The 23,648-nt window shown below is 48.8% G+C and overlaps 7 protein-coding genes across 7 annotated transcripts; 3 read left to right on the top strand and 4 right to left on the bottom strand.

Moving 5' to 3' along the window:
* Positions 1–100: 100 nt before the first annotated feature.
* Positions 101–1,290, top strand: N7455_007745 (uncharacterized protein; the record flags this gene model as incomplete). The annotated part of the gene is made up of 3 exons (XM_040958431.2): positions 101–614; positions 681–818; positions 944–1,290. 3 exons carry the CDS (start codon positions 101–103, stop codon positions 1,288–1,290), a joined length of 999 nt encoding a protein of 332 aa, XP_040811048.2.
* Positions 1,291–1,850: 560 nt separating this feature from the next.
* N7455_007744 (Zn(II)2Cys6 transcription factor domain-containing protein) lies at positions 1,851–4,328 on the bottom strand (the record flags this gene model as incomplete). Its single annotated transcript, XM_040958466.2, has 2 exons — positions 1,851–4,199; positions 4,254–4,328. The coding sequence occupies 2 exons, from the start codon at positions 4,326–4,328 to the stop codon at positions 1,851–1,853; spliced, it is 2,424 nt and encodes an 807-aa protein (XP_040811145.2).
* An 878-nt stretch (positions 4,329–5,206) lies between these two features.
* On the bottom strand, positions 5,207–6,888 carry N7455_007743 (aldehyde dehydrogenase family protein; the record flags this gene model as incomplete). The annotated part of the gene is made up of 4 exons (XM_040958493.2): positions 5,207–5,357; positions 5,426–5,495; positions 5,563–6,764; positions 6,830–6,888. 4 exons carry the CDS (start codon positions 6,886–6,888, stop codon positions 5,207–5,209), a joined length of 1,482 nt encoding a protein of 493 aa, XP_040811067.1.
* An 892-nt stretch (positions 6,889–7,780) lies between these two features.
* N7455_007742 (zinc-dependent alcohol dehydrogenase) lies at positions 7,781–9,182 on the bottom strand (the record flags this gene model as incomplete). The annotated part of the gene is made up of 3 exons (XM_040958429.2): positions 7,781–7,917; positions 7,969–8,323; positions 8,397–9,182. Coding segments are annotated over 3 exons (1,188 nt in total), but the record flags the coding sequence as incomplete, so codon positions are not given.
* A 666-nt stretch (positions 9,183–9,848) lies between these two features.
* Positions 9,849–10,476, bottom strand: N7455_007741 (uncharacterized protein; the record flags this gene model as incomplete). Its single annotated transcript, XM_040958507.2, has 2 exons — positions 9,849–10,266; positions 10,322–10,476. 2 exons carry the CDS (start codon positions 10,474–10,476, stop codon positions 9,849–9,851), a joined length of 573 nt encoding a protein of 190 aa, XP_040811061.2.
* An 823-nt stretch (positions 10,477–11,299) lies between these two features.
* N7455_007740 (uncharacterized protein) lies at positions 11,300–11,530 on the top strand (the record flags this gene model as incomplete). Its single annotated transcript, XM_065605721.1, has 1 exon — positions 11,300–11,530. The coding sequence occupies one exon, from the start codon at positions 11,300–11,302 to the stop codon at positions 11,528–11,530; it is 231 nt and encodes a 76-aa protein (XP_065460670.1).
* Positions 11,531–11,701: 171 nt separating this feature from the next.
* Positions 11,702–13,116, top strand: N7455_007739 (uncharacterized protein). Its single transcript, XM_040958511.2, has 8 exons — positions 11,702–11,904; positions 11,972–12,061; positions 12,113–12,213; positions 12,279–12,332; positions 12,401–12,469; positions 12,522–12,697; positions 12,772–12,908; positions 12,960–13,116. Exons 1-8 carry the CDS (start codon positions 11,714–11,716, stop codon positions 13,000–13,002), a joined length of 861 nt encoding a protein of 286 aa, XP_040811090.1. The 5' UTR covers positions 11,702–11,713; the 3' UTR covers positions 13,003–13,116.
* The last annotated feature ends 10,532 nt before the right edge of the window (positions 13,117–23,648 follow it).

Genomic DNA, 23,648 nt, shown 5'->3' with positions numbered 1-23,648 from the left:
TCGAAAAGGTAGTTCTATATAATCCCAAGCATAAGGGGCGTCATGCTTTTAAATTCCAACTCATCTTACTCCCTTGATCCTCTGATTGTTGCTATTCGCCATGCAGCCAGAGGAGCAGCCTCGAACGATTGTCGTCCTAGGATCTACAGGTAATCAAGGCAGAGGCGTGGTCGAATGTCTTCTTCGCGAGCCTGGTCTGGAAACATGCCTCGTCCGTGCCGTTACACGGGACATCAAATCCCCTGCTGCTAGACAGTTACTGCAAAACTATCAAACCTCGGATGAGCGTCTCAGCCTCACCACAGGCGATGTTTATGACCCGGAGAGCCTTAAAAATGCTTTTTCGGGGGCATACGGTGTGTTTGCAGTTACTAGCGAACACATTTCTAAGAGAATTGACACGGAAGAAGACATGAAGCATGAACTTCAAGCTGGGTTGAATATCATATCTGCTGCGAAGCTCTGCGAGATACAACACTTCGTTTTCAGCAGCTTGCCTAATATGAAACAAGTTACAGGAAGCCGTTTCGAGAAACTGTTTCACATGGATCATAAATATATAATTGAACAATGGGCCAAGCGAGACTTAGCTGCTGTCACTTGTCTTCTTCCAGGTTGGTCTACTCCAAGAGAAAGCAACCTTTAACATGCAACTAATGATTATGTGAATTAACTGACAGCATTCTTCCTTACAAACCTAAATCGGCCGCAGTACTGTCGCCGCGAAAATGGTGTCGTCCGTTTTTGTCCGCCGATTCCCGGGGACAAGCTTGTCCAGTGGCTAGATCCGGTATATGACATGGGTATATTTGCAGCAAGTACGTTATTATTTCCTCTAAAACCCACTTCCATTCTATTGCCCTCGCCGTCGACTTTGTAGCTCAAAGTATCGGCATTGATATGGCTTTGGCAAACGAGTGACCGGAAGCTGACAGCCCTCTAGAGGTATTTGCCCTCGGGGTTTCGAAAACGAAGAATAAAAACTATGTTGTGGCAGCGCCCAAGATGCGCATGGAAGATTTTGCAACTATTTTTACACGCGTGACGGGTGATCAGGCCATCTATTCGCCGACAACTTTGGATGAGTGGGCTGATATGGCATCGGAAGCAGTCGGGCCTGGATTCAGAGAAGACATTCGGCAAATGATGGAATGGGCCTCGATCATGCCTGATGACAAGATTTGCTATGGGGCCCTTGATCCGAAGGAGGACCCTTCTTGGGATGATCTTGGCCTTAGTGCCAGTAGCTTTGAAGATTGGCTTAAGCGCACCGGGTGGACTGGACCTTAGAGTTTAGACTTTATTAGCAGTACTAGGGACTAAGGTTGCCTGGAACTTTACTTCAGGTGAGATATGCAGTATGTGTTACACATATAGTAGAGTATAATGACCTTAGGTTGACTTGGCCAACATTCAATTGAATTTATCCTCCACCAGTAAGATGAAAAGTACCAAAAAATATTACAATACATTGAAAAATAATTTGCGCAGGTGTCCAATGTGTCTGTGGGGACGCCTGGGGGGTGGTTATGGAATCGGGTGGTTCCGGCTAGGCAGGACCCGCTCCTCCAAATTAGGACGATCGGACGATGGGATGCATTCGCAGTGGACACTTGCTCTGATGAGCCCAGGTGACAATGGACATGCCCAACAGTGGGGGATCTCAACCATGGATTAAACTTAAGCTGAATCTCAGCCAGCTGGACGGATGCGCAAATGTCACTCTGTGGAAAAGCGCCTTTGCCAATAGAACCTGTAGCGCAGGCTAGATCTCCAATTGACAGCGTCATGATTTTCTGAGCAAAATAACCCATATTCGACATAGAAGTGATTTGTACCCATTGGATCTCTCAAGACACCAAGGCAAGTTTTGATTCCAAAGACCTTAACAAATTCCGAGCCGCCAAAAAGGCCATGTCGGACTTTCTTCCGAGGTATTGGAGCGCACGGATCAAGAACTCACAATTCTGCCGTACGCACTCAGTATACACATTTTGATCTCCCGAAATATCCAAAGTTTCTAGCATGATAGATCCCGCCTTGGCAAAGCAATGGACCAACACGGCCGTCCACGGTTCAACTAAGAAAGCCACTTCACTGAGCGAATCATGGAAATGACGGTTCATGAACGAGTCCTGCCCTTGTATCGAAGCTCGAGCAAGTCCGCCAACTGCCAACGCATTATTCATTCGAAGCGTGGCAACCAAGTGTGTAGATTGTCGAGCCTCACATGCAACATCAGATCCGAGTCTGCATTTGTCAATGCTCTCGAGGACATCCGCCAAAAGCATCACAGCGAGGTGCCAGTGGCCGTCGAGGATGACGTACCACGACTGTATGCGAGAAGGAAGTAGTTCATGATTGTTGACGCAATCAACCATGAAACCCTGATATGTGGAATCCCAGTGTTGGCAGACCGACAGCGTTTTCTGGATGAACTTTTCAATATGCTCGGGACTTGCGCCTCGGTAAACCAGAGTTTGGAGCTGTGTCACTCGACGATACAGCAGCACTTTCACAGGAGTCGCCTCCGAAAGGACGGATGCGGCTTCTTGGTAGGAGCATGGCCACCTCGGCTGGTCTTGGCTCGATCCTTGACGTTCTATCGCAGAACGAAGGAATAAATCACCCCACACATCCTGTTTCCCACGTGTCTTGCTTGCTGTGATATCCCAGTGATCAAGGTCAATTTCATCTCTCGGGTCAGGTGTTGACGGCGAGGCCGATGTAATTTGACTATCCTCATCCGATACCACCAATGGACGCTGATACATTGCAGAACTTAGGGTATCAAACATCACGCCCAACCAAAACATGAGATCTAGCGTTGTGCGGTGTTCTTGGCTAGTCAGAAGGGGATCGAGTTGCGGAGGTTCTGAAATTTGTGGCATTTCCAGAACGCTTCCTGTTGTCGAGTCTATCGAACCCCTCCCAAGCTCTCTCACTTTGGGAGCAGCCTCTCGCTGCAATTTTGTGAACTTGCGCCGAAAAGTGAAAATTTGTCGGTTAGCCGTTTCTAGAAATATTGGCGCGCGATCATTCTCCAAAAGCTCGCCCAAGGTTGCGTCTTGTCCTTTGTCCAGCGGACTTTGTGTCAAAGAGAAAATGATGTTTGCGAAGGCGATACGAAAAGAGGGAATGTGGCTCGAGTGCTCCAAAGCCTGGCGTGCTTCGTTCCACACTTTCTCTCGTATTGATCTCTCATCATGGTCGATTGCCGAGGGAACCGTCGCACCGGTGCCCTTCTGTGCATGTTGAGTCCACTGCGATGCGAAAGACATAATGGCTAGATGAAGTGCTCGAGCCGCCTTCGTATCTTCCTCCGCGCTTAAAGCTCTGCCGCGTATTGAGGACGATACCCGATCCAACTGACAGACCCGAATACACATTCTGTTTGACCAACTCGGTCCCCATGCTTTCATCTCTCGATGAGGAACCACCTGGCTAATTGAGTCGCTGTAAGGGCAGTTGTGCTCTGTCAACCAACATGACAAAGCATTCTCCATGCTGTCGTGGTATATGCGGACTAGGTTGCGTGACATTGTTGCACGGGCATTTTGCTTTGCCGTATTTTCGGAAGCGATGCAGAAGTCCCATTGTAACTCTGGGTTTGAACTGCGGTCAGACTCAGACTCTGGTGGATGCTTGTCTCGCCTCTGTTTCCATGCTGAAACCGTTGGTATGAGATGAGAGCTGGGGGCATATTCATGTTGCGGTGACAAATCGTAAGTGCCCTCGACAAAGGTTGGTGCCAAATTCAAAATCTCACACTGCGCGTCGGATTCCACGGAAGAGTCCGGAGATGCAAGTGGATTTGAGCTAGTAAATTGCAAATCATATGGGATATCCATCGTCCAAGGAGATACTTGAGGCTGATCGCTACTTGGATTATTGAGTTGGAATGACTCGAGAAAGTGATGTTCCGGGTGCGAAGAGGATGAGGACGAGGCATAGTCCGAGGTTTCGGGGGGGCTAAGCAATCCCCCGAGATTGGCAGGGTGCGTTTGCACAGAGCGCAGTATCTCATCAAGAGCTTCGTCGTCAGAGCGTATAATTGTTGCGCTTGTGGTGTTGGTCTTGATTCGTTTTCGACTCCCTCTCGAGTCCACGCGTTTTGAAGAGATCCAATTGAATGTGCACTCCTTTTTCCATCGTGTGCAGTTGGAGCAAGAACTGAATGCACTCTGTTGGCGTTCTTTCTAAGTATCGAAGTCAGCATTCGCCGTTGATGACGCGGAAACATATTAACGAACAGGTGCGTCGCAGCCTCTTTTGCCCTTGCGACAAGGATCACAGCTATGAAGCTGACGTCGACGAGAGTCTTCCATGTTGAACGATCCCATGTAGTACTGGTGGTCAGTTGTACTTGGCAAAAAGAATAAAGCTGTGTCACTCCAATATGTAGAAAAGTACGGAAAGAGTCTGCAGGCCAGGATATTTCGAATTTCCCCGGGGACCACGTGAACTCTGCGGAGTGCGGAGTGAGTTTGGGTGGGGGAAAGGTGGAGAAGCTAGCGCATCATCCGTCCACGGGTCGACACGATTCATTTTCGGTCCAGTGGAAGTGGAACTATAATTCGAGTCTACCTCAGTATTGCTTTTGATGAGATGCTGGGTTAAGACAGATACTGCAAAGTGTGCCATATTGTAAAACGATTATATTGAAGGATAAACAATCCCAGCGCATGTATATATTAGCGGCTAATGTTACACGACAGGTCAGAACTTGGCGCATTCTTGGGATGACGCGGAGTCCTGAAAGCGGACCGGAGGATTGTCTTGCCGAGACCGAACCAATCGTATCAAACCCCCAAGTATGTGGTCACGGGTTTGTCCGCCGCAGAGTTACCCTACAATCTCACCGCAGATCAATCTTCGATATGATCGCCCAATTGAATGTGCCAGGCAGCCAAGAGATTGTGATCGACATACAGGGGTACTACGAGAATTCCCCCATACAAAGTAGACTGCCAATTTAATTTCTCCTTATCCAGACCAAGCTCTCTAACCAATTGATTGGTATATGTTTCGCTGATTGGTCGAGTCACTGTCGACGATGACTTCTACTTTTACCATAGGCAAAACGCCCTGCAAATTGAAATCTACGTATTTTGTGCACTTGGTATGTTTGTAGAGTTGAATTTCCATGGTATGTACAGATTGGAAACGTAAAAAGCAGTTAGAATTCTTTCCGGCGATCGGACGCTCATGACTTGGAAAGGTGGATGCGGACGGTCTTCACCTCGGTGTAGTTCTCGAGGGCGTATGATCCAAGCTCTCGGCCAATTCCCGATTCTTTGAAACCACCGAACGGCATCTGGTAGTGAAGGGTGTTGTAGTTGTTAACCCACACGGTTCTGTTAGAAAGGATATGTCAGTAAATTCATGTGTCCTGGAGAACTGCTGCTCAATTTAATTGACTCACCCTGCTTTGACAGCGTTGGACACTCTGATGGCAGTGTTAATGTTCGTGGTGTGGACAGCTGCGGCCAAGCCTATTTTTTTTATCAATGGTCAGCCCGTGGGAACCAGATTGGATGTAGGAAATCGCGTAGTACTTACCGTAGTTTGTGTCATTGGCAACTTGAATAGCCTCCTCCTCACTCTGAACCTTCTGCACTGTGCAGACGGGTCCGAAGATCTCTTCTTTCACGATCGTCATGTTCTCAGTGACATCGGCAAAGATAGTGGGTTGAATGTAGTATCCTTCGCTGCCATGGCGATCGCCACCCGTGACAACTGTGGCACCTGCACCCTTTCCATCCTGAATATAACCCATAATCCGGTCATATTGGATCTGAGACACCTGTGGTCCCTGGAAAGTCTCAGAGTGGAATGGGTCTCCGACCTTGTTTTGCTCTGCGCGCTTCTTGAAAAGCTCGAGGAACTTATCATAGACAGCTTCGTGAACAAGAATGCGAGAGCCTGCGCAGCAACACTGTCCATGGTTGAAGAAAATGCCCAGATTGACCCATTCAATTGCTTCCTCCAGGTTTGCATCAGGAAGAACGATGTTCGGCGACTTGCCACCTAGTTCGAGGGTCACCTTCTTCAAGTTGCTGTCGGCTGCAGATTTCATAATCTGACGTCCGACTAGAGTCGATCCAGTGAAAGCGACCTTGTCGATGTCCATGTGAGAGGCAATCGCTGCGCCGGCATTTCTCCCAAATCCTGAGATAACGTTGACCACTCCGGGAGGGAATCCCGCTTCTTTGATAAGCTTAGCCACGTAGAGGCCAGATAGGGGTGTTTGTTCGGCCGTTTTCATAACAATTGTATTTCCAGTAGCCAGGGCAGGGCCGATCTTCCAAGCGAACATCAAGAGCGGGAAGTTCCAGGGAATAATTTGGCCACACACACCTACTGGTTCGTGGCGTGTGTATGTCAAGCTATTGGTATCGGTGTCAATCGTTTGACCGTAAATCTTGTCGGCCCAGCCACCATAGTAGCGTAGACATCCGGCAGAGGCGGTAACGTCGCCTTTAGCCATTGACACTCCCTTGCCATTGTCAAGGGCTTCAATAGCGGCCAACGTATCGATGTCGCGTTCCAGGAAGTCTGCGAGACGAGTAAGGAGACGACCACGTTCGGACGGAGTGATTTGCTTCCATTCTCCGTTCAGTGCAGTGCGAGCAGCTTTCACAGCAATGTTGACATCATCTGCTGTGCCTTCGTGGACGGCTACAATAGGTTTCTCGTTGTGAGGGTTGATTGTCTCAAAGGTTTTGCCATCCACACCCTTGACAAATTCGTTGTTGATGAATCTGATGAGTTATGTTAGATTATCGAATAGATGCAGTGAGCTTTGTTGTTGTTCGGGCCAACTTACAGTCCCAAAGGCTGCTCATATGTGAGCACGGGAGTCTCGACGGTTTGAGAAAGCGCCATGATTGAAGAATAAGAGTCAGATAAGAGGTTTTTAATAGAATGTGAGATATCTGAGATATGTGAGAATGTGAGATTGTTAGAATGCGAGACATCAACGGCACTCTTATATGATTACTGAGAAGGACCCGGGGGGGCGAGAATTCTCGGTTCCGCACAGCGCGGGGGGTAGCATTGAGATCGATAAACGCCGGCCCGATGTTTCTCGCTGTGTGGGGGTGCGGCTCCGCTCCCGTACCCCAGCTTTCCCTTTAATTCACTTAGGTACACTTCCCTTCGTCCGGACCAATAGCACTGTCTAGTTAGGAGCTAAAAGCGGGGAATCAATCAACCCCGTATTTTTGGAAGTGTCCTGCGACGGGAAAGAATGTGGGGTACTGCCTGCAGAGGAAGTGAGGCGTTCCATCCAATCCTCTTCATTTCATATCACCATTTAGCTCTAATAATTCGCGCTCAACTATTCCAACATACCCAAAATACGTAGAACTTTCACATTTGATTTTAGTACACTGTAACTATTTATTTCGTACATGTATTATGCTTGAATATCTAGTATTCTTCCCAATCCAGCAGGGCCATCCACAATGAATCCCACCCGGTCTCTTACTAATATTCCTTAATCTAACACATGTGAGGTACGGCATAGTCTCGTTGGCCCCCAAATCCAGAGTCCACAGCTGGGGGGGTCAGGGTGCGGTGACTAACTCTATGACAAGCTTCTGGTTCCCGAGGGTGTGTGGAGACCAGGGAAATGCAGAGAATAGCTCTAAAAACTCAAAGTCGACGTCTGTCTTATTTGAACGGCAGAGCAATAAGATACGGTGCTGAATGGTTTCTTGTGTATGAATCGTTGAAAGTGAATCAATTTCAGTATCTCAATTTATATATCACATGAACTCGCACGCAATTCTCCACACCTATATACAGCATACTCCTAGTGCAAAATCTGTCCCCGTAGCACGAGTCATCAATCATCAATCACCATTTACTCTGGCAACTCGAGCACATAGCGGCCGGCAATCTTGCCTTGTTCTATTTCAAGTTAGTTTCAGCCTCGTATATAAGTCGGAGAGTGTGACATACCCATAAGCTCGAAGATCTTAGGGAGATCCTTCAAAGGTGCCAGCTTGAATGGAGCTTTGATCAAGCCCCGAGCGAAGAAGTCAATAGCTTCAACGCCATCCTGTTGATTTCCAACGTAGCTTCCCTTGATAGTGATCATACGGACGACGGTATTAATCACAGGGGCCTTGAGGAATGCATCGGGGGGTAATCCAATTGCAACAATTGTTCCTCGGGAGCGAACGTATTCCGAGGCTTGCTGGAAAGGCTTCTCTGAAACAGCCAATAAAATAACGGCATGGGCACCAAGACCACCGGGAGTTGCCGCTTTCACGTCGGCAACAAGATCTTTGGACTTAGTGAAATCAACATAGGTCTGTTTTGTTGGTTTTGTTAGTAACCTGTTTGATGTAGAGGAATATTTGGGTGTGGAGGATTTATGATCATACCTCTGTGCCAAGCTGCTCACACATCTCTCTCTTCTCGTCGCCTCCATCGATAGCAACTACTCTAAGACCCATGGCCTTTGCGTACTGCTGTGCGAGCGATCCAAGACCACCGCCTGCTCCAACAATAGCAACTGTCTGGCCAGGACGAACGCCGGATTCCTTCAATCCCTTGTAAACAGTGATACCGGCGCAGAGTACTGGAGCCGCTGCATCAAGAGGAACACCCTTAGGGATCTTAGAAGCATGGGTGGCCTTTCCGACGGCGTATTGCTGGAAAGTACCATCGACAGTGTATCCAGAAAGTTGCGCATGAGCGCACAGAGGGGTATCGGATTGTCTGCAGAATTCACACTCAGAGCACGAGCCGTTGAGCCACTTAATTCCAGCGTGGTCACCGACATCAAAGGTGCTCACGAGATCACCCTTGGCCACGACCACTCCAGCTCCTTCGTGGCCACCGACCAGAGGCATCTTAACTGGAATGGGCCAGTGGCCCATCATCGCATGGTAGTCGGTATGGCAAACTCCTGAGTAGCGAATCTTGACGAGAATTTGATCAGGGCCTGGCTTAGGAACGGGGATTTGCTTGAGGACAAGTGGCCCTCCGATCTTCTCGGCCACCTGCGCCCATTGAGTCTCGGGGATGGACATGTTGATGAGATGAAAATCAAGTTTGAGATGAGTCGTAAAAGTGTAGAATGAAGAAGTGTTCTTCGATGAGTTGATGATTGTTTTCTGGGCTTCAATTGCAGCTTTATAGCTAAATGTGTTGGGTGGGGATGTCCGGGGTAACAGACGGCGGGGTGGGGCCTGTCGATTCTATTCCCAGATTTCCTGCCAGCTGGTCAAATTAGGTCGGCCCACCGGAATGCATCAATGGTTAGGAAGAGCCGGAATATGCAGTGGGTACAAAGTAGATTGATTGGGAAGGAGTGTGTTTGACCTACACCTCTAACGTCATACACCTCGATTTGGAACGCCGAAGGTTAATGCGGGGAAGGTTTGCGGGGATCCCGCACGGCCCTCCATGCGGAGCCGCACGGATAGCGAATGTGATTGGATGGAATGTTTTCACCGAAATGCACTCTTGTCTGGATTCGGGACGATCTTTGGCCTCACAAACGCGCTTAAGGGTATACAGGAGCCTGAACAAATGAAGGGATAGAGATGCTTCGTGGAGGAACCAACCATCCAAAAGGGGTTTAAATTACTAGAGCAGCTGGGGGTTGCCGTTTGAGGCAATACAACAGATATATTTAAAAATATTTTGACTAGGCTTAACACTTAACCCTAGCGACCGTGGTTTTTCATAAGGAATATTGGTATAATTACATTTCTGGAGTTCAAATTGCTAGTCGTACAAGAAAAAAAAGAAGACGGCAAGCTGGAAAATTATGGCAAAGACAAATACCCGGAAATCGAACACCTAAGAGCCATCTCTGTCTGCCATATTCAGCAACAATTATTGGGTTCTTCTTCCACTTCGTGCGGAAAGAATGTGCTTGACCAGCCACTGCTGATAGCAAATCCGGAATATGGTTCGTCTCTTGCATGTCTTTGTAACTCGACCAAGCTGGCTTCCAAGTCGTCCTCCGGAGCTTGGTATGAGGTCCCTAGCTCACTATCTTCAGATACACTGGACGATCTCTCAGACCACGTCGCAAATGCAGCATCTGAGAAGAAAGTCACAAAATTATCATTTCCCTTAACAATACCCCCCTCAGAAGGTTGATTCCCGAATTTGGAACTCGATCTTTCGGTATAGAAAAAGTTTGAATCAATAACTTCATCGAAGACTTCCTCAAATGAGTCGCTTCTGTAGTATTTGATATGCCCGTCATTATTGGCTTCTTGTTCAATGATCTCGTTGCTACACTCAATATTAACATAATGACGCGATAGCCCTAGAGGGGAATTAAACTGACCCATGATATGTAGTATCGTGAATACCATCTCGTTGAGACTGGGTTTGCTGCGGAGAAGCAACATCGCGATACAAGCCAGCCTTGCGTGATTTTTTCGTATTTTCATTGAGATATTTAGGCGGTTTTCGGATTCCATCGACACATTGCGATGGCATGTTGCGCTTCACACATTGCCCACAAGGGCGTTCATTTCCTACCGTGCCTTGTCAGTTTATTATTCTCGAAATATGCTTGCTCGAGACAACACGGCAGGATCCCCGAGCTTACCGCATGTTTTATGGGCCTTTTGACAATACAAGCAGGATCTTCTAGCCTTTTTGCGGGGGCGTGGGATCTGAAATTCGTTGCGGGATGCCATGCTCAAACTCGTCATATTGAACTTGCGCAGTGTTTGATCTTCAAGGGAAGCGAGATAGTGTCACGGTTATCGTTACAAGTAACTTGGCACCGGGTTTTATATATACCAAGGTCAATGGTACGTTATGAAAGTCGCTAACACTAAGGGTCCCCAAAAGCTACGGTCACCAAGGTGTTCATAAGTAATATGTATATCTAATGCCATGTGGAATTTGAGACGCCATTTTGAGCGGCTCCGCATTATGACCAGCCTAGTTGGAATTTACAATGGTTGGGTCCGTTTCCCAGATCAGAATATCTGAGCTGTCTTCCACTTCAAAGTAATGCGGGGGTAGATCGCCAACCTTGGAAAATGTTTTGATCAGCTTCCAAGGGTTGATTTTAGCCGTGCGGCTCCGCATGAAATTTCGGATCCGCATGGGCCGAACCATACGCGTCGACTCTTGGCACATGGTGATCCTTCGACTCTATCCAAGATCCCTGATCTACATTCCCCACACAAAAGGAAAGTCAAATATGAAACTCTTTCGCATCTCTGGGGATCCGAAGCCCCGACGTGAAAGTTTCAATGGCAACCTTGAGAGCGGGAAGAAATGCAATTCAACCAAGGTAACGATCACCATGGTTGGAAACCTGCTGCATACGGGACACAGCACATCGATATGCCCCATTGGTCAGCCCCGGATCAGCTCGCCAGTGGATCCACTATTTACGTTGACCCTTTATTGGGTTCACTTCGCGTTCTGGGGTCTTCCGGCCTTGCTGCAAATCAATATATTCCACATCGACCGTCTGATTGGATGCGGTGGAAAGGAGTATGATTATGCTTTCCCCCTTTCAACAGTGGAATGAGCCAAGATCAATTACCCCGTAGTTCACTCCAGCCACAAAGTCTGGGGAAGGTTTAAAAGTCCCACAGTCCCCGGATGTTGAAGAGCTACAAGGCTCGTTTCTCAGAGCTTGCATTCTCATTATCTCCTACGGCATATTCTTCTGCACTTTGGTACTAGAGATATCCATCCAAGCCTGAACAAAATGGACAGTGACATGAGCCAAAATGACGAGTCCAAGGGGACTTATCACAACAGGGAGAACACTCACAATGGGCTCACTACAGTGCCAACATCGGTGACACTGTCATCCGAACAATTTGAAAGGCTTTATTTGACTCCCATGACGGTTCGCCAATCACCACTAGCCAGGAAGGTTGGAAATCCGACACCATTGTGAGTTTTCGAACATTATCCTCTTAAAGCATGGCATGTTGATCTAACTTCATGGTTCAATATCCAGAGCACTAGGAGGTTTTGTTATCACCACCACCCCCCTTTCATGCTGTCTGATGGCCTGGAGAGGAGCTAGTGGAAATGGAGTCGCTTTCATGTGAGACAATCAATAAATCGGCCAGGGAGCTTCATCTAATGAACTGAACAGTGGACCTATCGTCTTCCTTGGTGGTCTTTTGTTGCTCATCACGAGTATTCTTGAGTTCATCATCGGAAATACCTTTCCCTGTGTTGTGTTTGGCACTATTGGTATGTTTTTTTACCTCATGCGAGAAGCCTCGATTACTCGTTCATATTGCTGATACTTTACCAAGGCGGCTTTTGGTTCGCGTTCGCAGCCACAATGATTCCCGCATTCAATGCAGCCGGTCGGTTTGTCTCAATCAAATATATCATTCCATCAAGGTGGAGGTATCAGTTTGCTCATACTTTATAGCCCCATATTCCTCGTCAACCACCGATACAGCAGCCGGGCTAGCCAGTGAAAGCTTCATGAATACATACGGTAAGTGCAAACAAAGCTCCTGGAATTTGATGAAAAGCTCTGACAACACCAGCGTTTCTATTTATAACCATGGCTGTTCTCATGTTCATTTTCATGATTTGTGCAACGCGAATCAATGTGGTATACACACTCATTTTCCTCTGCCTGCTCTTGGTTTTCCTTCTTCTGTCGTCAGCCTATTGGGCACTAGGCCAAGCGAATGCAGCAGTTGGTGATCGATGTGTCAAAGTGAGTATCAACCCGCGTCTTCATGATTTAGTTGTTATTGTGACTGGATTCTGACATGTACTTTCCTTTTCCAGGGTGCTGGGGCCTCGCTGTTTGTTGCTAGTTTACTTGGATTCTACCTGTTAATTGTTCAACTGTTTGAGTCCATAGGGTTCCCATGCTCTTTGCCGGTTGGAGACTTGGCGACATTTTGGACTCGCAATCAAAACAAGTGAGTCTCATAACGACTATCGAGTCCTTCCCCATTCTAACATAGTACAAGGGCAGAGCGAGATGATGTTGAACAGCCAGCCACCCTTCGCTAGGGTTCAATCTTATATGATGGATCTAATGTTAGTTGTTGGTATAACTAGCCGCGTGGGATGTGCAGAAGAGGTTCTGGTTCGCTTCCGTGAGCCAGATCTGGTTTCTACCGGGCGTCCAGCTTTCTCTTCATTTCGATGTTATTTTACTAGTTTTTTTATTGTGGAGCGTGACCGAGGCGATGTTAAAAGCCTGAGGGATATTCATATTTACTGAAGGGTCCCAAGTTAGCTTCCCGAACCTGCGCACATTGACTTGCGCAAATGTGCAAGCACTAAAATTAATATATTCTTCCGTGAAAGTGTGACCCCTGTATTTACCTAAGAATCCAGAAAACGAAAGTACTTAGAAGAATTGTCCGAGCTATAACATTTAAAAACAGAAAAACAGCCTTTGATAGAGCAACAGTTCTTCCTATGCGTGAAAATAGTTGGCACCCGTAGTCTAACATTCACCTCCCGCCCAACCAGGGAATTTTCTATTTGTGCAGTATGAATAACATCAGGATCGCGACTTGTTCTCGCCATCGGACCACCCAACAGTGCCAGGTATCTCCAAGCAGATCCTTCTGCCAGGCTGTCACCTTGGGACCAAAACAAAATGAGGTGGCGTACAACATTGCGTTTCCTGACTATCTGCGGGCTACTGCTACAATTTGAGACCGCACAAACGCACCCTTGCATCCTTCAACATCTCTACTCACCTCTACATATTCTCTGTCTTTTATCTACCCCATTCATTGGTCCATTTCATCCTCGTTTTGATCATGGTCGCCATCATCTGAAGATAGAGTTACCATCTGACCTTTTAATCCAGTGGTTGTAGATCGATCGACATCTATTGCCACGGCTTCAATCTTCCGGGAACCAAGTGTACCTCTGCTGCCTGAGAGACGTGGCAGACATGTGACCTGTCGGTCTTTCTTTGCTTCCAAACCACCCTACCCCTCCAACAATCAGCATACTTAGGCAACTACCTTGGGACCGTTTCATTTCTTCCCCAACATGCATATATTGGATTTCCCAACCGAGATTTTGATATTGATATCCGAATTTCTCGATGATGAGCATTGCATCAACGCACTCGTTCAAACATGCAGACGATTTTACCTACTATTGAATCCTTCCCTATACCGGTTTAACGCGTGCTACACGAACGCCTGTGCTCTCGAGTGGACCGCGATCAAAGGCTCGGAAACAACTGCACGATATATACTGGAAGCTGGTGCTTCTCCACATGCTACTCACTATCAAGAATGGCTTCCGATGGCGCTCGCTTGTATTTATGGACATGAACCTATTGTGCGGCTGTTACTGGAATACGGAGTCGATCCAAATTCAACTGAAGCTGGCTTCGATACCCTTCTAGGGAAGTTTACAGGGATGACGAAGGCTGTCCGTTGATACTAGCGGCTGGTCGTGGCCATGAAGATATCGTTCGGCTCTTGCTTGATTATGGGGTCCCCCCTGGTGTCGAGTTTGTACTCCCTGATGGTCTTGATATCTCACCACTTTCAGAGGCTGTAAGATATGGCTATTTATCGCTTGTCAAACTCTTCGTCTCCCCTGGCTCCGATGTCCACATTGGGGCGTGGTTGGGGGCGAATATCCTCGTTACCGCGGCCAGGAGAGGCCATTATGAAGTTGTTCGGTTCTTACTAGAGGCGCATCCCGACCTACAGAAGTCTCCTCACGAAGCTAGTTGTGCGTTAAATTGGGCGGCTAGAGGAGGTTACTTAGAGATAGTCGAGCTTCTGCTAGAGCATGGGATGACTCCAATACCAACCATAATAGAAGCTGCCCAAGTGCCTGAAATACTTGAACTATTGCTTGATTATGGAGCGGACCCTGGACTAAATGCAGAGTATGGCGTCGAGTATAGCGTCGAGGAGGTTTACTACGAATCGGTGTTCGTGAGAGCGTTGAGTACTGGAAGTCTGGCCGTAGCACATATTTTACAATAAAGAGCTTCATTCATAGAACCCCGCTTGGGTACGGACTCTTACCCTACGTCATTCCTTGAGGCGGCCGCCTATAGTGGAGAATTGATGATAGAATATCTTCTTGGCACCGACTATAAGGTTATGCCTGAAAGTCCCCAAGTTGGGAGGGCCCTATACACTAACTATACTGTCTCGATCAGATACATCATCCTTGACTCTTCTGTTGGAAAGAGGACTAATCGGCAACTTGACCACAATCGACAATAAAGATATGATGGGGGTAGTAGATTCACCAAGCGAAGACTGGGATGCTACGGCTGCTACTCTAGATACACTTATCGTATATAGAATTGATATCGAAGGGGGGTCCTACTCCCCTCTGTATGATGTTGGTCATAGGAAAATGTTGAATCTATCCCAGCTATTATTGGATCGAGGAGCTGACCCTCTCCGAACTCATGCAAACCTTAGTACCACCCCTTTAGGGCAGGTAGCGAGGAGGGGGTCGATGAATTTAGTGCGAATGATGCTGAAATCTCTAGATCAGCGGATTGTTCCGTTTGGGGAATTGAAAGAGAAGTTGGTCGAGGTAGGGAAGCAGGCAGAGTTGGGCCAACAAGAACGTTTGGCAGAAGACGACGTGCGACCACTTTTACGTCGTTTTTACTGGCGAAAGAAGTACCAAGAATAGGCTAAGCATACTGAATAATACATGTCCCGAGGCTCAAAGATGTCAATCTCATTATTAAATGGAGAAACCTCGAACTCAAGCAAAAATATCTAAACCCAAGCCTCCATCGGCCCCCTAGATCCCTTGACTGGCCGATATATATACTGTAGAAATCAAAAACAGTTCTACGGTTTACCCATTAAGCATACCTTGATACTGTTCAATCAATCAATCAATCAATCAAAGTTCAATTAACCTGTTGCAGTCTAACTAGTTGCGTATGACTATGCAGGCGCTTCATCCAACCGAAGCAAGAACTCGAAGCCCAACGCCGAGCGGGATCTCTCCCAGAGTATACAGATAGATGCTAATTGTAGAGAGTGGAATCAGCCCATTCCTGTAGCCCTTAAAAACCCCAAATCCCCAAACCCGTACATAAGAAATAACATAATGACTGCATGGAGTGCACCCTCCATCTTCCATCTCTCACTTCTCTCACTTCCATCTCTCACTTCTCTTTCTCTCTCTCTCTTTGCTCTCTCCCTGCTCTCTCCCTGCTGTCTCCCCTGCCTCGGTTTCAATTGATGGTGACGTTGTCCTGGCCAGTTGATTGGCATGTTTGTCGACTTTGGCTGAGTTCTCGTGTCACAGCATCGTTCTCGTCATTGGCTAATACCCATCGTCTTCCACACCTAGATCCATTGCCGCGAGGCCTCTCGGTTCGTCGTCGTCATTTTCCTCCTCGATTCCAACGTGTTGAAACTGCTGGAGGAGACCTGTTCGGTGCATGAAGTTGACCACGTAGCGGGTGGCCTGCGGGTTCGACACGATCTTATCGTAATCCATCTCGTTGATCCCAATACCCCACAATTGCTCCCACAATTTTGTACGCGGCACTACGTACCGCGGACATTGTATCAGGATATGTTTTGGTGTTTGTGAGCCCTCATCACAATTACACCGGTCAGTCTCGGCTGCCTTGATTTTGAACAAGAAGTGTCTAAGCCCGATCCGCATTGTACGCATCTGAATCAAGATCGCACATTGTGGCTTCGACAGTCCTTCGTACAAACGAAGTGTCTTCTTATTCGGCGCCTGCACTAAGCGCTTTGTCGGAGCGGAGGTTCTCTCCCGCTCCCACTGCTTCTCCCACCGCTCTCTGATTCGCTGGCGTACCGCTCTCTTAGCAGCTGCGGCGAGGCGGGTTATCGGTTCACCCGTTCCGCTCCCGGTCGCAACTCCCATCCCCGCACCAAGAAGCGCTGCGCTTTTTGCTTCTCCATCGGCAAATTCATTGCCGTCCACACCAACGTGTGCAGGGATCCACCTGATGGTGACTTTGGTTGGCTGGCTTTGCGACCGGATGGCCCGTACGTGATTGTATATGTGTGTGAGTACGTACTGGCCAGACGGTCGCTGTGGGTTTTGAACTGCCTGAATGGCAGCTTGGCTGTCGGAGAAAATGATCACTTCTCGAGCCGTCGGTTGTCCGTTATTAAGATTTGAGTCTGTACCCTCCTTGGTTTTGGCAAGTGCCATCTCAATGCCGCTGAGCTCGGCAGCGTACACTGTGGACTGAGAGTCCGTTCCAAGGTATCGTCTTTGTGACGTTATTTCCGGGTAATATCTGGCCGTTGATGCGCCAATATGCCCTGCAAACCCGCTTCCGTCTGTGAAAATCATGCTGGTACGACCGTGGTCATCGCAAGCAACATCTTCGTAAATACTATTGTGGGTTTCCAATGCTGCTTCCTGATTCTCAATAAAGCAAGGGATTGGGGCTTCCCATGGTGCAAGAACAAATGCCCGTTTTTCCTCCCATTTTTCACTCAATTGTAGGCGTAATGGTTTCTTCCGCGCAATCGCTTCGGTCGGGGACCATCCACTGAGACTCCTTTGCGATGCTTTCCTGGTTTTCGTTACTTTGACAATCTGTGGGCAGGCCCATTGCGGGCCGGTAAGGATTCGTATGGCTGTCTCTTCGACGATTTGCTGCAGTCGTAGTTTGATTGGGGTAATAAATAGTTCTGTATCCAGTGCTGCCCCTGCCGTTCCCCGGAAGGCACCGCTAATCAGGATTGCCGCACGTTTTTGGATTTTTGTGAGTTCGTTTGTGAGCTTGTCGAGACCTGGTGTCGCTCTTGCAGCTGGGCAGTACCACGCAGACAGTCCCCATAGCATCTGTGGAATGATGACTGCCTGGTATACCTTCCGCATTGCGATCAATGATGACCCCCAAGTGGAACCTGAGATTCCGCGGAGTGCTTCCAGACTGCCAGCTCCCTTTGCGAGCATTTTCTTGCGGTGTGTCTTGAAATTGAGGTGCTTGTCGAGCCATACACCGAGGTATTTAGCTGTATTTGATGGTGCGAGGATGGTTGGTATCGGGTCCCCTGGGATAATCACCGGCATGTCGTCATGTCCTGATGGATCATCTGGAACCTCCCAGATGTCAGCGTTTCGGGGAGGCGTTTCGCTAGTGGTGTTGATGGTGGCGGTGGATTTTGGATTGTTGAAATGGATCAATTCAAATTTGTCGGGTGCGAATTTTGCTGCATGTTTGCTAGCCCAGGAGGCCGCTCGTTGCAGTGCCTTCTCCAACAACCGGACGTTCTCTTCATAGCTATTTGAGATAGCCAGAATACAAACGTCATCCACCCAACCGTATGCCTCACTCTCCCCATAGTGTAGCCCCCGTAATGTACAGGCGCGAACTAGTGGTGCATTGAAGAGTAGGAATAGGATCGGTGAGATTGGTGAACCCTGTGGGATGCCGGTTGGTGTAGGAAATTCTTCGCTTAGGTGGCCGTTGGGTAGCTTGATCCGCGTACTCCTACCGGTAAGGAACGACTGTACCCACGGAGTGAGTACACCGAGCCCCATTTGTTGCATATTGAACAGTAGTCTCTCGTGAGAGACCATGTCATACGCTCCAGCGACATCTAGGAGTAATATACTCGCTATCTTACCTTCCCCCCAGGCCTGGTGTACTCGCCCAAGGATCAACTGGATTGCATGGTCGACAGATACCCCTTTCCGTCCCCCAAGGTGTGTATCCGGGAGCAGTTTGTGTTCCTCCACCAGCCATGCAATTCGAGTCGCAACGATTGCCTCGAGGACCTTGCCGAGCGTGTTTAGTAATGCAACTGGCCGGTACGATTTAGGGACTCGGTAGTCTCGTGGGCCGGCTTTCCGTAGTGTCACTGTGACGGAGGTTTGAAAGTGCTGGGGGTTGTGTCCAATTTGAACGCAGGCGTCAAAGATCTCAGTGAGGAGTGACACAAATCGCTTCTCTGATCGTGAGCCTGGCTCTGCAAGGACTCGCCACAGTTTGTTCGGCAGTGTGTCGTATCCAGGTGCTTTATCGGGTGGCGCCTTCTTTATTGCAGCTCTCACTTCGGTGTCGCTTACCGGTGGAAGCTGGAATTGCTCTCTTTGGGTGGTGTGGATGTCGGAGAGATCCGCTTCTGGTGGTTGCGGGAAGAATACCTTACGGAGTAGATTTACCTTCTCTTCGTCTGTCTCTGCAACCCCTCCTTCAGCTGTCTTCAGTACTGGCATAGTACTCCCCTGCTGCTGGCCCCGATCTCTAGCCCATTTGGCCACTCTCCACAAACCCTGGGGGCCCTGATCTACGGCTTCTTCAATGAAGTTCCTAAAGCCACGCCGGAGAGCGGCTTTGATCACCTTCCCCTTCTGATTCCTAGCCAGTCTGTGCGTCTCCCAGTCCTCCTCACTATGTGTCGCGAGATACTGACGAAACATACGGCGGGAGTGCTTGACAGCCTCTCCACATTCCTTGGTCCACGATGGATTGGCGTAGGGGCTTGACCTAGCCCATGGTGTCGATTCGTGAACCCCTCGTTGTACGATGTCGATCAGGTGGTCGACTGCGTCGTCAATTTGTCGGGTGGTCGTCAATTGCGGCGGCATTGGGAGGTTGTCAGCTACAAACACGTCAAATTTCTCAGTGTCCATAGCCTTCCAGAGCCTTCGTCTCTGCGCCTCCGCCGGCTTTGTAGGTGTGTCTATGTCGATCAGTACACGGATCGGCAGGTGATCTGAATCTGCATAACAATCTAGGGCCAGCTCGCACACCACTAATCTCTCAGTGAGATCCGGCGTACCGAAGAACAGATCAATCGTTGTCTGCTCCCCGTTCTGGTCCCTCGTGATCGCGCCAGGTTCCAGCCACAGATCGAGGTCTGCTTCGTCACAGAGCTCAATTAGCCTGTCAGAATCTGCATCTTGTGTGGCCTCGATGCCTCCCCAGGCGGGGTGGTGGAGATTGAAATCTCCGGCAATCATCAGATGCTTCCGGCTGCGTTGTCTTTGGTTGTCGCATAACAAGTCGTTGAGAAGGTCCACTGTACCGGTGGTACCACACTCGTTATATATATTGAAGAAGCAGATCTCGCCAAGGCCGGTTTGGATCCTCACTTCCTGGCAGAATTGACTATGTGCATAGTGCGTCCAGTTGGTGCCCACTCTCTTAGAGATATATATACACACTCTCGCTCTCCCCCCAGTCTCCGCGCTAGACGGGAAGAGCAGTTCATGCGTCTGTTTCAATGGGTGGTATGTGGTGTCATTGTATGGGTTTTCCCATGGTTCTTGCACCGCAATAATGTCTGCCTTTGAGACTTCTGGCTTCGCCAAAAAGTCCGCCATCACGACATCTCTCGACCGGTGCGTGTTGTATTGGATGATGGTGAAAGGTGTATTATTCATTGACAACTTGTGTGTCAGCGTGCTTCTTGGTGAATTGACGGGTTCTTCTCTCCTCCTGGATGTCTGTCCTGCTAGTGAATTTCACTGATGGAGCCGACATTGTGAGGTTGACTTGATCGTCGAGGGTACGCTTGTTCTTACCCCGGGGGCCTGGCGTGTGTACTATGGTACCCTTCGTCGTGCTAGCTTTGAAGATGGCATTTTCCTTGCCGATGGCATTTGGCCTACCGGCTGTTCTTTGCTTGCCTGTTGACATACGTCTGTTCCCGCTGGTACGGGATAGAACTGACGGCTGGTATTCACTGGCCGATGCCACCGGTGCTGACGATGACGGTGTGTCTGGCATTGCCACTTCTTTGTCCTCGAGGACATATGTGTTGTCCCTTGCTCGCTTCTGCGCTTTGCCCGCATTTGTATCCAGTACTGACCTGAATAGGCCTTTGCACCTGGTTGTCGTTGATGACGTCGATGCCCGGCTGGGTGCTCTTCGCCTTGGGGGCTCTGAGCGTGTCACCGGTGCGTCGATCGACCTTTGGAGTCCCTTCGGCAGTCGTGTCGACTGGCGGATTGATTCCCCAATTGCATCTGCCTCGGTATTGCCTACTGCGAAGCCGAGTATCGTAGTGTCTTCCCCTGGACCTCCTCCTGCGCCTCCTCTCGGGGCCCCTGAGCCTCCTGCATTTCGGTATCACCCGACGATGCTGGTTCTTCGTTGCTCGCCGCTTGGGTAGAGCTTGGTGTTTCATTTGATGCCTGTGAGGCGGTTTGTGGTCTATCTCTAGAGCTCTCCTGTGTGGAGCTTTGTGTGGTAGAAGTCCTGGAGCCGCTACCCCCTGAACTTCCGGATATAGTGGCAGCCGGCGTCCCCTGCCTAGTCTCCCTGATTGAGAGGTATGCCGGCACCCGGTGGTGCCGCTCTCTCGCCTGTGCAAGAGCCTGCACCCTCTCAATCTCTCTGATGAAGTCGGGGCACCGCTTTGACCATCCGTTGTGTGCGCCCCCGCAATTGGCGCACTTTCGTTCACTGAGAGTTGCATCCTTTTTACGCTGGCAGTCTCGAGAATGATGTTTCTCAGCGCAAAAGACACACTTCGTTTCGTTGGAACAGGTGTTTCCTATGTGTCCGTATTTCTGACAATTGTGGCATTGGCGTATACGCGCAGCCCGGTCGTATAAGACTGTAGTAAGCACCTCCGAGTCCCAGAGTGTTCCAGTGTCAATGGCTTTGTTCGCAGTGTGCGGTGAGGTGAATTCAACGATCATTGAGCCTGACTTTTTGCCTTCCGGAAGGACTAGCCACGAGATCTAGGTGATCTCTGCATCGTCTCCCCAGTGGAACAAGTTCTCAGTAAGCAGCTGCTTAATGATCCCCTGCTTCCGGTCTCCAAGCCCTGCAGCTGAATTGATTCCGAGCGACCGTACATTGACGTCGTGGACAACAACCCCCCAGCTCGGCAAGCGCACTTCCGATCCCTTCCACAAATGCTTTACCCAGCAAGCACGGTGGCATCGCATAATCTCCGCTTCCTTTGCAGTACGAAGGCTGAGCGAGATATCCCCCGATTTCAATTGTCTCGCCGCGACAAACTTAGCCGATGCCACCGTCACCCCGTACGTAGCCTTTGCTCCCTTCACACGCGCTTTTTCGGCAAGCTTCGTGATCTCAGCAGGCGTCTGGGCGCGGAAGTGCTTGATGCCGTCGGAATCACCCAGTTTGACAATAATCTGTCGGTCCTGGATGAGATCAGAGGGCGTTGCGGGGTTAGTCGACGCCGATCCATGACTGGACAAAAAGTGCGTCGGCGGCGGCGCATTTTTGACGGCATCAACATACGAACGGATCCGATTCGATCCGCTGGCATTGCCATTGGCATTGACATTCGAAGAAGCTATCCTCACCGCATGGATATCTTGTTTAATCTGGCTGGTCTCCTGGCGCAGCTGTTCAAATTGCTGCTTCCAGTCCTGGCCGATTGGGTTCTTAATCAGGTCTGCAGTGAGCTCCTGAATCGATTTGAGGTATTCCAACACTGGTTTCGGGACTTTGACAGAGTTGTTACTGCTGATATAATTCAGCAACTGGCGCACGTCGTAATTGGCATCCAATATGCGCTCGTTGGTGTTCGTTGCAGAGTTTTGGCGGGCCCCTGAAAGGGGCGGCCACTGGCTTCCTGGCGCCACCATGATTGCCACCAATATGAGATTGGTATCAAAAGATGGAGCCGGAAGTTACAATTAACTTGCAATTAAAATGGAGGCTGTAGCCCTCGGCGTTGTGGTACAATTTCAAAAATTAGGTTCGCGCAAAGATATGTGTTTTTTACCTTGATACTGTTGCTCGGACCGCGGCCCGCACCAGAGTCAGCATCGAAAGGCTGTAAAAGATATGAACAATGTTTTGACACGTAGATTGAAATGTCGATGACGAAAAGGTGCAAGCACCTCTATCTCTATTCTTGATTTTGCATTGTATCACGGGTACTTTACTGCTTGTATTAAGACTTTGCAGGATGCTCAAGTCCACAATTCCTCTAGCGGGGACTTTCAGTGCTGTGATCAGTACGGCATGCCATCTACCCACGCCCGGAGACGATGCTTTACATGAAGTACAATGGGAGAGGCTACTTCGTTGCCCGGGGGGAGGAATGATGAGCATATAGTTGATCACTCTTGTTTTACGCCGAAGGACGTGATGGAATCATCTGGCGGCAAATTTTATAGGTAGGTGTACACAAGTATTATTGTACAAAAATATCTTATCGCTATGAGCTTTTCATCTTATCCCATTCGTCATGATAAAGACTTTGTTTGAGTTTTATCATTCCTCCCCTTTCGTCACTCCGATTTGTCTTTGTCTTTTGGTCTAGATTACTATCTTTAATATATTATTAACTACACTTGAAAGAGATTTCCTACTATAGGTTAAATGCACCTAGATGAGATAATAATAAATCATATTGGCATAGTCGCCCGTAGGGTTCCTGTGTATTTTGTAGAGGACCTTTCTATATATAACCAGGTACCAGGATACTTGACCGCTGAGGCCCCCGAACACCAACGAAACATGTCTCGCGAAAATATCCCACCATTCCGATCGCCTACCCCGTCACGACCTTTATCAAAAACCAAGAGTTTGGCACTGGGGAGCAACATACATCCAAGCCACCTTGTGCAGGAATAAGGTGCTTTTCTTTCTCGACATTGCATTTTAACAATGCTGTGACTTTAATTATGGACTTGACCGAGTAACGGGCTGTGGCTCGGGATCTCTGATCCGGCTTTCAGTGGAATGAGTTTGGCTTTAT

Source organism: Penicillium solitum (genome assembly GCF_028829755.1).
Source record: "Penicillium solitum strain IBT 25940 chromosome Unknown utg000005l_segment0_segment0, whole genome shotgun sequence".
In the NCBI taxonomy this organism is placed as follows: Eukaryota; Fungi; Ascomycota; class Eurotiomycetes; order Eurotiales; family Aspergillaceae; genus Penicillium; species Penicillium solitum.
Note: the sequence above shows the minus strand (reverse complement) of the source record. Positions and strands in the feature narration are given on the sequence as shown.